The sequence below is a fragment of the Podarcis tiliguerta genome (genome assembly GCF_965153285.1).
Source record: "Podarcis tiliguerta genome assembly, chromosome: 12".
NCBI lineage: Eukaryota > Metazoa > Chordata > Lepidosauria > Squamata > Lacertidae > Podarcis > Podarcis tiliguerta.
Window position 1 is genome coordinate 32,029,229 of NC_139545.1, and position 13,479 is coordinate 32,042,707.

General features: G+C 42.0%; 1 protein-coding gene across 2 annotated transcripts in view; it reads left to right on the forward strand.

Annotated features, from left to right (window-relative positions):
- SLC25A13 (solute carrier family 25 member 13) overlaps positions 1-13,479 on the forward strand; it is a 107,698-nt gene that overhangs the window by 79,383 nt on the left and 14,836 nt on the right. For both annotated transcript variants that reach the window (XM_083405395.1, XM_083405394.1), the window contains one exon: positions 8,039-8,179. In XM_083405395.1, coding sequence (XP_083261521.1) covers positions 8,039-8,179 — 141 coding nt within the window. The remainder of the gene's footprint in view (positions 1-8,038; positions 8,180-13,479) is intronic.

The following is a 13,479-nucleotide window of genomic DNA, read 5'->3' on the forward strand; positions in this document are numbered from 1 at the left end:
AATTCATTCTCCTGAATTGATATGGGATACAACACTGGTATCAACTGAAGTCTGTTATGTAGGGATGAGAGGGGTAATTTCTGGCAGGATTGAAGTTGCTTATGTGAGCCCATTTTTACCTTTGGACTACATTTTTTTTAAGTGTTGTTTCCTCTGTTGCCCTTTCTTTCTTTAAAAAAAGTTAAGCATCTTTTCATTTTAAGAAAAAAAAGAGAAGGCGCTGCTTTGAAAAATAATTACTTCAAGCTTCTTTGCTGTCCGTTCATTATGAATTATTAGTTTTCAAATTTAGTGTAATTTATAGCGTTGCTTGGTTTTTCCTCAGTTAGTGTGCTCTTCTATCTCCACGTTCAAATGCAATCCAAGGTTTTCACTTTTACTAGAATACATTTTTTTTAAAAAAAAAACCTAACTCCCCACTCCCATTCTTTCAGAAAATTAAAAGGGATACAGTCCCATGTGCTATTCTAAAAGATACTGAATCTATCAGGAATTCATGTTTTTCTGCTGTTTAACCTTTTATGGAGCTGAGCAGGTCATTCCCTCTATCCCACCAGTCAGGCTATGCTTATCCAGTTTCTACAAGAGCCAGACAAGGGGGTATTGCCACAAGATCTATGGCAACGAGTAAGACTGAAACGGAAGATGTTTGTTGATCTGTTATAATTGTCCCATCTTACAATTTGCCAAGGAAGAAATTGCTTGTTGACTTCGGAGCAGGAGTACAGATGATAATTGATAAGGTTTACATTCTCACTTTTCAAGTATAAAACATTCCTTACATTTCAGGTGGCCTGGAAAGTAGTGACAATTTTATGGAACCTCACCTGGGTAGTTGTCAAGCTTGACAATATGTACTAGAATGTGTTATTGTTTAATATTGCATTTCATGGCATGCTGTTGCTGTTGTGTTAATGTTTGTTTGCTCCAAGGGATTGAAATCTTATTGCTGGACCACTAAAAAGAACTGAATTAAGAAGAGAGAAATAGTTATGATTTTTTAAAAAAGATTTAATTCAGCTACCAGACCTTAAGACATGGAAGGTCTGTAAATCATTAAATGTTACTACTCCTACTACTTGCAGTCAAAATAGACACATACTAGAGGCAGAGCCAAATGTTAACATATTTGACAAACCTGTGACTTAATTGCTTTTATAACTTCAATCAAATAGGCTCCACTTTGATTTCTTGGCTCAGCTTCTGAAGAACTGCTATAGCTAATAAAGTGAAAAATATCAAGTCTTCTGTTTTTATAGCACAGAACTGGTCAGAGCTTGTAAATAAACTATATTTTTCCTACTTAGACATGCCGTTAGAAAATTAGAATGAGGAAATCTTAAATTTTTTCGTCTTTTTCCTCACTAAATTAAATCTATGCCATGTTAGTAGAAATATTACTGTTTCATATTGTTTAATTCCATGGTTTCGTAAGGCTTACCTTACCAGCTATTTTTTTTAAAAAAAGAAATCTTCAGCATTTTGTAAGATAAAAATGTACTGCTGAAGTCCTTAAGTTGTGTGTTCATATTGTGCTGGGCTGATAAATCCCGTTTTGTTTTTTAAATAAGAGGGGAGCATTCCTTGTTTAAAAAAACACCACTTTTCTAGTAATTTCAAAATGCAAGAAGTATGTTGTCACACTGGTTCTCTGCTTATTAAGATTTGAGTAGCAGAGAGAAGTGACATGAGCTGATATCCGATCGGGACTCTATTTTCTTCAGGTGTTGGGGGCATCATCATCATCATTTATTTATTTATTTATTTCCTACACCTTTTCTTTAGAAGTGGGATTCAAGGCAGCTCACAAAAATGAAAACTAACATGGTTAAAACACAGAAAGCTTAAAAAAAATAAGTTTAAAAATAATTAAAGTATAACAGAATTAAAATGAAATAAAAACAGATCAAATCTAGTAAATAATCAAGTAAAAAAAACAAAACCCCAGTCAGTTGTTCCCCAAAGCCCAACACCATAAAACAGTCTTTACCTGCTGGTAGGACAACAAGGAGGGGCCCAGGTGGCACTGTAGGTTAAACCACAGAGCCTAGGGCTTGCCGATCAGAAGGTTGGCGGTTCGAATCCCCGCTACGGGGTGAGCTCCCGTTCCTCGGTCCCAGCTCCTGCCAACCTAGCAGTTCAAAAGCACGTCAAAGTGCAAGTAGATAAATAGATACCGCTCCGGCGGGAAGGTAAACGGTGTTTCTGTGCGCTACTCTAGTTCGCCAGAAGCGGCTTAGTCATGCTGGCCACATGACCCGGAAGCTGTATGCCAGCTCCCTCAGCCAGTAAAGCGAGATGAGCGCCACAACCCCAGAGTCGGTCACGACTGGATTTAACAGTCAGGGGTCCCTTTACCTTTACCTAGGACAACAAGGAGGGAACCAGTCTAGCCTCTCTAGGAAGGAAGGCTCTCTAGGAATGCTCTGTCATTCAGAGGAGCCAAGATGACTCCAAATTTCAGTGGACTATAATGAGATTCCTGCCCTGCCTGTACCACCCTGGTTAATAACTTTGTAAGTTGCTAACTTTGACCAATATTGCCATACTTTTTACTGAAGTCTGTGGTGCAGCTAGCTCTGTAGTTGCAGGCAGATGTCTGTAGCTCCTCCCTCAAAAACAGGGTAACCGCGTGATCTGCTTTAAAGATGACAGTCCTCTGTTTGAAGACATCTTCTCTATCTGAAGGGCTTTCTGGTCCATGTCTGGTTTAAAGAACCATGAAAAGAGAGCAGGGAGGGCCTTGTGGGTCCCTATAAAAAGTTTTCCACTAAGACAGCAGGCACACATAGGTCAACTGATCACTGCATCCCCTACTATTGTGAAATATATTGTATTTCTGCTTAAATAATACTTATTAAAGAATTAGCACATGTACTGGTTTTGAGGGGGCAAATACTTCTCTTATTCCCCACCCCCCACGCTTTAATGACAATTTCCCCCTATTTTGGCAGTGCATATGTGGCCACCCTCTCAGCAATAACATTGTTGAGCAGGAAAATGTCTAGAGTAGAAAGGAGCAGCCAAAGTTATCGAAAGGCTGGATCTCCTAGTATTTGGAATTCCTTAGTGTAGAACAAAAGGCGACTAAGTAGGGGCTTTAAAAAAAACAGAATTATCCTCTTGGGAACAGAATGCAGGGTTCTTCCTAAATTCTTTTGATAGTCCATGCAACCTTGTTTTTTGAAAGATGTTCAGGTACAACCCTTTACTCACAAATTGGCTTTTCCCAGCATTCAAGCTGTTCCCTCTATCTTTAACAAGGCAAACGCAGCGGTTGCTTGCACTTATATAAATGGTATTCTTCAAAACCTGAACTTCATTGTGTTTGCAACCAATTCATCGGGGGGGGGGGGGGGTCCCTCCCTTCCAAGTCCAGAATTCTATGATTTGCAAAAGTTTGCCGTGTCCTCTCTGGAGTCTGAGGTGCAGGATATGGGAAGGGAAGAAGAAGCAGAAAAGGAGAAGTTGCATTTATCATTTCATGCTTTCCTCTTAGTTCAGTTGCGTGTAATGACCTGAGAGCTCCCTTCAACTTGTTTTTGAGTGGTGGGTCAAGCAAACAATCAAGTTTCTTTCCCTCCTAAATAGTAATTAAGGTGGTCAGCAGCATTGTGGTAATATTTCCCTCCCCCTCCTAAGTGACGGAACACTCTTCTTTCAGACAAAGGAGAAATATCCCATTCCCTCCCCCCTCCCCATTTCTCCTGGGGAGTGCAGAGAAAATATGATAAAGAAAGAAAGAGAAAAGAAGAATGATAGACACGTGTGTACAAGGTTATACTGCCATCGAGAGGTGTCTAGTGATATTGTGGTTTTTGTTTTTTTGTTTTGAAGTCAAGAGTTGTCACTGAAAAAGTGCAGAAACAAATTTCCATAAAAATACATATTAACCTACGGTAGAGAGTGGATGAGGCGACTTAGGGCTGTCGTGTTGTGTGGTCCTTGAGTGCTGAAACAATTCAACATTGATCCTCATCTTGCTGTTCCATAAAAGCGTTCCAGCAATATTTATTATTTTAAAAACAGAGTGATATTTTAACTTTAAGTGCTTTTTTGTTTTTGTTTTTACTTTTTTAAATCAAATCCTTGCATATATAATGTAGTTTATGGGATGTCGCTGAGGTCTCTGAAGCAGCAGTGAGGGCTTTAAATTCCTGCAGACTGCCATGACATAAACCCCTTTTCTTTTCTTTTGTTTGTTTGCTTGCGAGTATAACATTCTGATCCCGTTGTTCCTCCAGAAGCTCCTCGGAAGCCTCACAGCAATCTGTGAGGTAGGTTAGGGCTGACAGATCTTGGCTTGCCCTGGGCCACCTAGTAAGCTTCCTCGTCGAGTAGGGATTTGGTCCTGCACCCAAACCCAACATTCTGGCTCTGGGCTGGGGATCCTGTGACCCTTGACTTTAACTCAGGCAGCATGGCCAATAAGTAGGAATAGTGGGAGTCCCATAACATCTGGAGGTTCACAGTTTTGCAATTCCTGCTCTAACTACGGTGCAGCATTGACAGAAGCAAATTTACCACCGTTGGTTAGGCCGTGGCATTCCCACGCATATGCCTCCAGAGTGCTTTTGGACCAGTCGCTGTCCCTCAGCCTACCTCACAGGGTTGTTGTATAGTTTTTTTGGAGGGACCCATGTATGGCACGTTGAACTCTTTGGAGGAAAGGTAGGATATAAAGGTAACAATCAAAAAAACCCAACCAATGCAGTGGTAGTACCATACTTCAGTGTGAAATTGCTGTGGAAGCCTTCCAGAACTTCAGTCTACCGATGGTAGAATAAGAGTGGCTGAGTATATTTATAACTGTTTCCTCTTCACCATTACTGCGCATGTTGCTTTCGATAATTAAAAACATACCTCCTCAGGCACCATCATGGTGCTTGGTCACAAACACATGAACAGAGTCAGTGCCACTGATGGAATGCCATGGGCTGACCTCAGCTAGCCATGTACTTGAAGCGCAGGTGAAACTTAGTGATGGGGTGAACTCTGAAATTGCATATATTAAGCAAATGTGTTCAGACTTGATACTTTGCCGCTGCCAGGCAAAACAATGAAACTTCAAAATATAAATAAATAAAGCCACAAGTTGCTTTAGCTTAGTCCCACTCAGAGTGAACCCATTGAAAAGAATGCCCCTTGACTTCATGGTGTCTGCTTGGAGCAAGACTAGTGTCACCCCATATTGATCATTGTATTATCGGAAGCTTCCTTATACTGAGTCAGAGCATTACGTCCATCTAGCGGAGTATTGTCTACTCTGGCTGGCAGCAGCTCTGCAAGGTTTCAGACAGGGTTTGCTGCCAGCTGTGTCTGGGACCTTCCGTGTGCAAAGCAGGTGTAGACACCAGTTTACAGCCGCAAGAGTAGACAGGGGCTGGTCTTAACTCTCAGAAAAAGCTGTAACGAAGAGGTGTGTTTTTCCTTGTCACCAGAAGCACCCAGCAGTTGGCGGCTCCATTGAGATGATATACATTGATAACCTGGGAATGGTTATATGGACAATACTAGCTCAGTATTGTTCACAGTCACTGGCAATGTCTCTCCAGGATTTCAAACAGAAGAAACAGGGTGGGGTGGGGGCTTTTGCATGCAGAGTATACGATCCCCCACTAAGCGTTCCCCTATCTGCACTTTCACTGTGGTAGGATTGCAGAGTTCCCAGACTTTTTGTTGGAAAGGGGCCGCAGTTCAGAGCTTTCGCGCAATTTGCTCTCCGTCCGGCATACTTAAGAGCCTCCATCATTTGTTTCATTATTTAAACGCAGCTTGCAAAGGCTGCCACTTTCCAACAAGCTTGGTGGTATTTCACACACCAAACCTGCATTTTAAAATAATGCAGATTTTCAAAGCCGCTTAGCAGCCCGTTTCTGAAACTTCGGGAGGAATATCATTCTCGTCTTAATTATTTCAATATAGGCATGGTATCCACAGTTGCAGCTCATTAAAATAAATAGAAGGAAATGGCTAATCGCATATCAATTGTGGAAAATACTAGAGGAATGCCCAGGCTGGACTCGGAGTTGGGTTTTTGGCTGGAGATCAGAAACTAATGATTTGGCCTCTAATAACCCCGAGTAGTACCATTGATTTCAAAGGGCTTTAAGACTTGAACTGTCATCCTTGCCTTGTTAACATAATCCATCTGCGTCAGATTCCCTCCATGTGTTTTTGAGAAAATGCCTGCAAGGCCCCATGCGCTATGGAGATGGCACAGCAGAACAGATACAGCATACTTCTCAGCATTCTTCCCACACTAGCACATTTAATACAACATTGTCTGCTATCGTTGGCAAGCATAGCAGTGTAGCCCCGGGAGTATGAGTGCAGGCAAAACCAGCGCAGGAAACCTCCAGAGACCCATGCGTGTGACACAGGAGTTTCATCAGAGTCCGGCTCCCCCTGTTGCCCTTCTGGTTTTCCTCCCTCCGTGGCCTCTGGCCAAGAGTGGGCACAGGCAGGTAAACAATCCATCATCTTCTGCTTCCTCTCAATTACTCTGGGGGACATTTTGAAAAATGGTTTCGTGCCTTATATCCAGGCTCACCGTGACAGAGCTTGAGGATTTGCTACTGTGCAGGGATACATTTGCAAGGAAAACCAAACCAAAAAAATACTGATCCACTGGGTCCAGGAAGAAGAAGAAGAAGAAGAGTTTGGATTTGATATCCCGCCTTTCACTCCCTTTAAGGAGTCTCAAAGCGGCTAACATTCTCCTCTCCCTTCCTCCCCCACAACAAACACTCTGTGAGGTGAGTGGGGCTGAGAGACTTCAAAGAAGCGTGACTAGCCCAAGGTCACCCAGCAGCTGCATGTGGAGGAGCGGAGACGCGAACCCGGTTCCCCAGATTACAAGACTACCGCTCTCAACCACTACACCACACTGGCTCTCACACAAGCCACACAAGCTCTGCAGCAACCCAGGGCACTCATCCTTTCCCCTTTTGTATACCAACCTCAGAGACTTGCTTTCCCCAGGTGTCCAGCCCTGGAAATCACAGCGTACCAGTTCAGGGGCTGAACTAAGCTGATGCCTTACTTTCCCAGAGATGGCTGGGTTTGAGGGAGAAGAGGGCTGTTTTCTTTTTCTTCCACGACACTGGTTTACATCCCAAATTTTCCAAGCTCTTCTAGTTGTCATATGTAGGATTAGCTTTATTAGTGATGCACTTTGTCTGCTTAAGTATTGTTGTTTTAACGGGCTGTTGGCAGTTCCTCATGACTAACTACGTTAAGCAAATGGCCACATCATTACCCAAGGTTCTTTTTAAAAAAATAAATGAAAGTAAGCTACCGAGTTGTTAAAAAAATTCTTGGTTTCCTGCTTGAGTTCTAGTGCTATCTGGAGCGAGTTGAATAAAGTAGGACTGCCTTTTGCATAGAGAAAGGATGTTCACATCAGATTAGCAGCAACCAAGTAAGATGCCATTTGAGGATATACAAACTTTCAGTTCAGTAACTTTTTTAAAGCGGAGGAAATTAGTTGTTGTAAATACATATGTTCCACAGCACTTTCTGTACGGGAGCCAAAACAGGGAGAGAGAGAAAGATTCTGCCAGATTTCCTTCTTTAGTAGACTGTGATAGATGCTGCCAGGCAGATTTCATTTCTTCTATTTAGTTAATAATTCAGCCTTGAAATGTCTACGGCTAGCTTTACTCAACTCCTGGCCTTCCAGAATTATGGAAATAGATGTTACTGACTTCTGTTTAAGCAAAGCTGTATGGAGGTCACGTTACAGTGGCATATGTTTATCTAAGGGTTGTTTAGCTCATTGTGTTTAGCAGACCAGCAGCTTTCAATCCATAAATCAATTGCAATTAAAATGCATAATTAACATCAGTTCATTTTGCACTGCAGTTCAGAAAGCAGTGTCGCTGTATCACCTCAGTTCACCCCTATCCTTGTGAAGGCACCACTGAAGTACTTGGAGACCCTGTGCCAGCAGCATTTGGAGAGTTCTTCCTTTCTGCACTTCACAGTGAGAACATGTTCACAGGGCCACTCATGTGTTTTCCTTTCCCCACTCCAGGCCGGAGCATCTCAAGTGATTTTCACAAACCCACTGGAAATTGTCAAGATCCGCTTGCAAGTGGCTGGAGAGATCACAACGGGGCCACGCGTTAGTGCCCTTACTGTATTGCGGGACCTGGGATTTTTTGGCCTCTACAAGGTAAATACATCTTGGTTGTCAGTGGAAGAGAATATGCTATTTAAACTGTTGTTTGAAACTCGTTCTTTTTGAGAATTAGAAAGTGGCATATTTTTTAACAGTATCCAAAAAGAAAGAAACGCCGGTGCCCAAAAATACAATGAAAGAAACCTCAGTCCCTGTAGCAAAAGCTGCTAAAGTTTATTTGAGATTTCTGTCAGGCTCACGTGGCTTAAAGGTCTTAATTCTAGAGTACCTCAGGGCCCATCAGCACAGCAACTAGACCTTGAACGTCATCAAGCAATGTCCTCGTGTGCTTCTGCATTCTCCTGTTCCTTGGACTTAAGCCAATATACGTCTCAATTCTAAACATTGTTATTTAGAAGCAATCGCCTAGTCTCTGAGCAACACCATGTTGATCTGCTCTGGTGTCACAGTAGTCCTTTGTTAAATCTTTGCCAGGGAGCCCCGGCTGATGATGTCACCATTTCTGTGGCTGCCATTGGCTTAGCTGCTGTGATGCCTTGGAAGTTCTGGCCAATCTGACCAAGCCAGGTTGCTGTGCAATTAGGAGAAATTAGGAAACTTTATCTTCTGGACTCCAAAGATCTATGTGTTGACCTTAGAAGCACACATGTACAATACTGTTGGGGAGGGGAGACTACAATACTAGTCTGTGAGAGCAGCAGAATGGGAGTGAGTTGAAGGCCCCTTCCCTCCAACCACTTTACTGCTCCCAATTGCCCCCCCCCCCCGCCATCAAAAAGACAAAACAGTTCATGAAAAACATGTGAACTACTGTTGCATGCATTTGTGTGTTACTTCTTGCTTGATCCTGGAATTGTTCTTCAATATTGTTTGATACCTTACAACTCATCCTAATAGCTGCATTCTAGTTAAATGTTGTCCATACCCCCCCCCCCAAAATATATTTTTGTAGTTGCATGCTTTTCTTAGCCCTAGTGTGACATTCAAATTCTACCTATTGTTAAGGGGAATAAGGTTGTGTGTCTTATTTAGATGGTGGGCCATGTAATAGAATCATAGAATGGTAGAGTTGGAAGGGACCCAAGGGTCATCTTGTCGAAACCCCTGCAATGCAGGAATCTTTAGCCCAACATGGGGCTCGAACCCACCATGATGAAATGAAGAGTCTCATGCTCTCCATACTGAGCTATTTGCTTCTCTGTGTGGTGATGGTGAAACCACTCTGCCAATGCCACTAGTGGATGCTTTCCCTCCCATTAGCGGTAAGTCAAGGAAACACTCACCCGTTCAAAAAAGTAGCTATAGCTACTGCTAATAAATTCCCCTTTGGCTTGCCATGTAAACACATCTGAGCAGAGTTAACAGTGGTTACATACCAGCTTTGTTGTATATGTGCATACTAAACATTTGGAAGTCTTTAAAAGAAGAAGGAAGGAAGGAAATCTGAAGTGATTCCATGTACATGTTGCTTCATTATTCAGTCACGCCTATCGGAATTGCTTGTTGCCACAATAGCGAGGGAATTTGCATGCGTGAGCTGTCTATTTTGTGTCTTTTCAGACTGGAGAGCCCTACCAGAGCTGTCTTTACCTGGGGGTGCAAGGGTTGCGGGGCACCCCGGCGCCGAATTCTGGGGGTCACCAAATGGGGATTAATGTGGGGTGTGCCCCCCATTGACTTGTTAGCATTTTAGCTGTCTTATTGCAGTCTTTTCTATGGAATAATTTCCCTTGAATTTGCATTATGGCACTGCTTGGGCAGGGAGAGACCGAAGGTATGGTCCAAAGCGGGGCGGGGAGCCTCAGGAGTGGGGAGTAGGGATCAAATTTCAGCCCCCAACCCTCTCTGTTCAGCCATCAGTACTGTCTCCAGGCCACCATACCTGCTGTGGGTTCCATGACAGGAGAAAGGTGGAGTATAAATGTAAGAAAATAAATAATATAATAAGAAGGGAGGGGAATGTCTTAAATACTCCACATCCTCAAGGCTGTGACTTTTTTTAAAAAAGGTAAAATCGTAGCAACTAATGCTTAACCATGAGAAAAAAACTCTTAAGTAGCTTACATATATTAAATTATGCATTCAAATTATTTGTTAAAGGTTTATAGTGAAAAACAATATTTTAAAAATTCAAAATAGAAATGAAACCAGAGCAGCTAAAAGGTGTATATTTCTCTGTGTAATTGTGCACCTTCATCAGCTTTTCGTATTTGTGCCAAAATAGATTTACAGGAAAGTAGATTACATTTAAACTATTTGCAACTTTACCTTTTAATTGTTCTAGCCCCATCTGGGACCTTGGGGTGAAGGGTGGGTAAATAATAATAATAATAATAATAATAATAATAATTATTATTATTATTATTATTATTTCTTTTGTGACTCACTTCCAGATTATAATTCTTAGTTACAATGTGTATCACAATGTTTGTAATACCTACCTCTTCTCATGGACAAAGTTTATTTGTTATAATACTGTATATTACCTCCTCTGCCCACTTCTAAAAAAATGCCATTTGAATTGCATTTGTTGCGATTTGAATTATATACCATGGAACAGAATGGCATGCATGCAGAAGTAAAATATAACTCCCTATTGTTAGTGTTATTATTTATTTTAAAAATTAATACATTAAACACTTTCCAACATTTTTAGGATTTTTTGTTTAGTAATTTAACAAGAACATGTTTGTTAGCATGAAGGTTAACCTTTTAATTTATCATGTTGTTTATGATAGGTGTTCCTGTTAGATGAATAGCTATTAGATGGGATCACTTTTCCTGTTTTAACACCTTTTTATTCAGCTTTCTGAATAGCTTTGGTCCTTTGTACTTTCCTCCAATTATCCAAGTTATTTTAATTCATTTTAATTTTTTCTCAGAAACTTTAAAGCAAGCTCCGGTGGGGTAGCCGTGTTAGTCTGCTGCCGCGCAAAGGAGACTAATAAATTAGGTGCTGAGATGGACGAATAAATTGGTCTTAAAGTCTAATAAATTGTGTGTTTTGATAGACTGGAGCCCACTCTATCAGATGCATGAAGTGTAATCCTCAGTTGCAAGGTATCTAATCACAGGGGAGTAAAGGAAAAAATGGAGAAGCTGGAATTAAGTGGCAATTCAGTTAGAGCTTGAATGTACGGAAAATAAGTATGTGAGGAGATCACCAGGAGCTTCTGGAAGGGAGAGGGAACAGAGGAGCTTAGTTGGCTTCCTGACTCTGGTCTTATTGCAGTTTACCGGAACGGGAGGGATGAGGCAGCGGGGAGGTCAACACGGCATGTCTGCCCCCTTGGAGCCAATCCGGTGCTCCTGCCAGTGTGTTTGAACTGCACTTGACCTCCCCCACTTTCCTGCCCCTTTCCTTCTCAGTAAGCTACATAATGGTGCCAAGAGGTTAGGTAAGTGCCACTGCCCCTCCCCACTTTTGATGACAACACAGCGTATCTCAGCAATGCTGGGCAAATTAGCATCTGTAATGGGACAGGAAACCATTGTCTCCATTCAGGCCCAAATGAGTAGGATTAAACTTCTGTATACATTAAAATTCAACAGTTCTCTGCTGTAGCTTTCACTGTCTAAAACAAGCATCTCTGGGGGATTCTCAGTGGAAGCAGGTGGGAGCCCCTATCTGACCATCCCCTAGAGTTGGATGTGCCATCTCCTTGGAATTGAGGAAGCAAACCTGACATGAGCTGAGAAGATAATTTCAAAATACTTGTATTGTTCAGTAAAACTAGTTCAGTTACACATATCTGTGTATTCAGTGTTGTTAGCACTGTCATTTTGGTTTACGGGAGCAATACTGTATTTGCTCAAGTGCTTTGGACGTAACTTAAAACTCTAAACTTGGAGCACCTCACCTTTCTATGCTGAGATGTCAGCCGAAGTCTCTCCAACTTTTCCCTGGGGCTTTGGAAGGCAGAGCAGGTGGGGGCTTCCAGGAAAGTTTTTTGTTGTTGTTGTTTTTTGAGGGGGGGGCGTGTTTGACGACGCTTGCTGCACTTCCGAATCGGAAGGGTTAAGTTGCCCGTGAAACCCAAGAGGAATGCTAACGGATCAAGAAATGACATGCTGCCTATTGTTTGCTGCTATAGGATCAAAATAACAATTATACATGCCAAATAAATTCTAAACCTGTAAGGTAGGAAAAGAGAGGATGGCGGTAAGTACAGGTGCCAGAAGCATTAAATAACCCTCTCAGACAAGGTGCAGTACTGTTGTCTTGAATTCTGCAAGGTCCCCCCAGTCTGGCATTTTTCCCCCTACACGAGACAATGTGCATTCACTGCAGGAGACTAGGTTAAGCCTGCGTCTCCCAGACCTTCTGGCTCCTTATGCCCAACCCTGACACAGAGGTGCCTTTGTGAGTATAATTACCCTCCCCTTGTAGTAGAAATAGTTTATTTAGATCCCCCCCCTACTTTTTTTTTTACCTCAGGTAAGGCTGGAATAAGCGAGAATTAGCATGCCAAAGAACCTGCCCCAGCTCTGACTTCTCTGAGTTGATTATCCGAACCTCTCGACAACCCATAGCTCTTTTTCTCTATTGGTTTGTTCTCTTAAGATACGATCCAGTATTAAAGGCACGAGAGGCCCAAGAGAAAAGATGTGGCAGTGGGGAGTCAAATTAGCTGGCTGGTGAAGGGGTTGGGGGAATGCCTTAATAAATAAACACCCCAAAAATGTCACGCCCAGCAGGGCTGAGTCTTGCTAGGCAGAATAAACTCAGGCAGACGATCATCATAATTTACCTGAGGACTAATATTAAAGCTGATTTCGGGGTTTCTACAGCATACACATCACTAAGGTACAGTGAGACTGGCGATCTGGAACACGCTTAAAAGTAGGAAGCAAGTTTCACTGAAAACTATACGAGAACTTGCTTCACAGCAAACTGTTTCCTTAGCATTTTCAGGATGCATTGGCCCTTCTCCCTTAAAGCCTTCCTAATTGGCATTAGCTGGTTGCAGGTGATTAACTTGCAGTTAAATGAGGCCTGCCTGTAAACATGCTTTTCCCAGACTTTAAAACCGAGTTGGCGAGGGGAAACTTTAGACTGTTGAGATATTGGAAAGGAGCCAAAGGTGGTGGTTAATAAAGTGAATCCGAGTTTTGATCCAGCTTTGTTTACACATAGCTGAACAAAGCTTGACAGATATTTTCTGCCTTGAAAGCTGAAAGCATATTACCAGAGGGTCTTTTATATATATATAGAAGTGTGCTATTTCCATCTCTGGAAAGAGATTACTGTAAAAGTGAGAAGAGAGTGCCGCTTAAATTCCATTAATGATTTTGAAGAAACTGAAGCGTATATTTGCCATTTCTTTATCTGA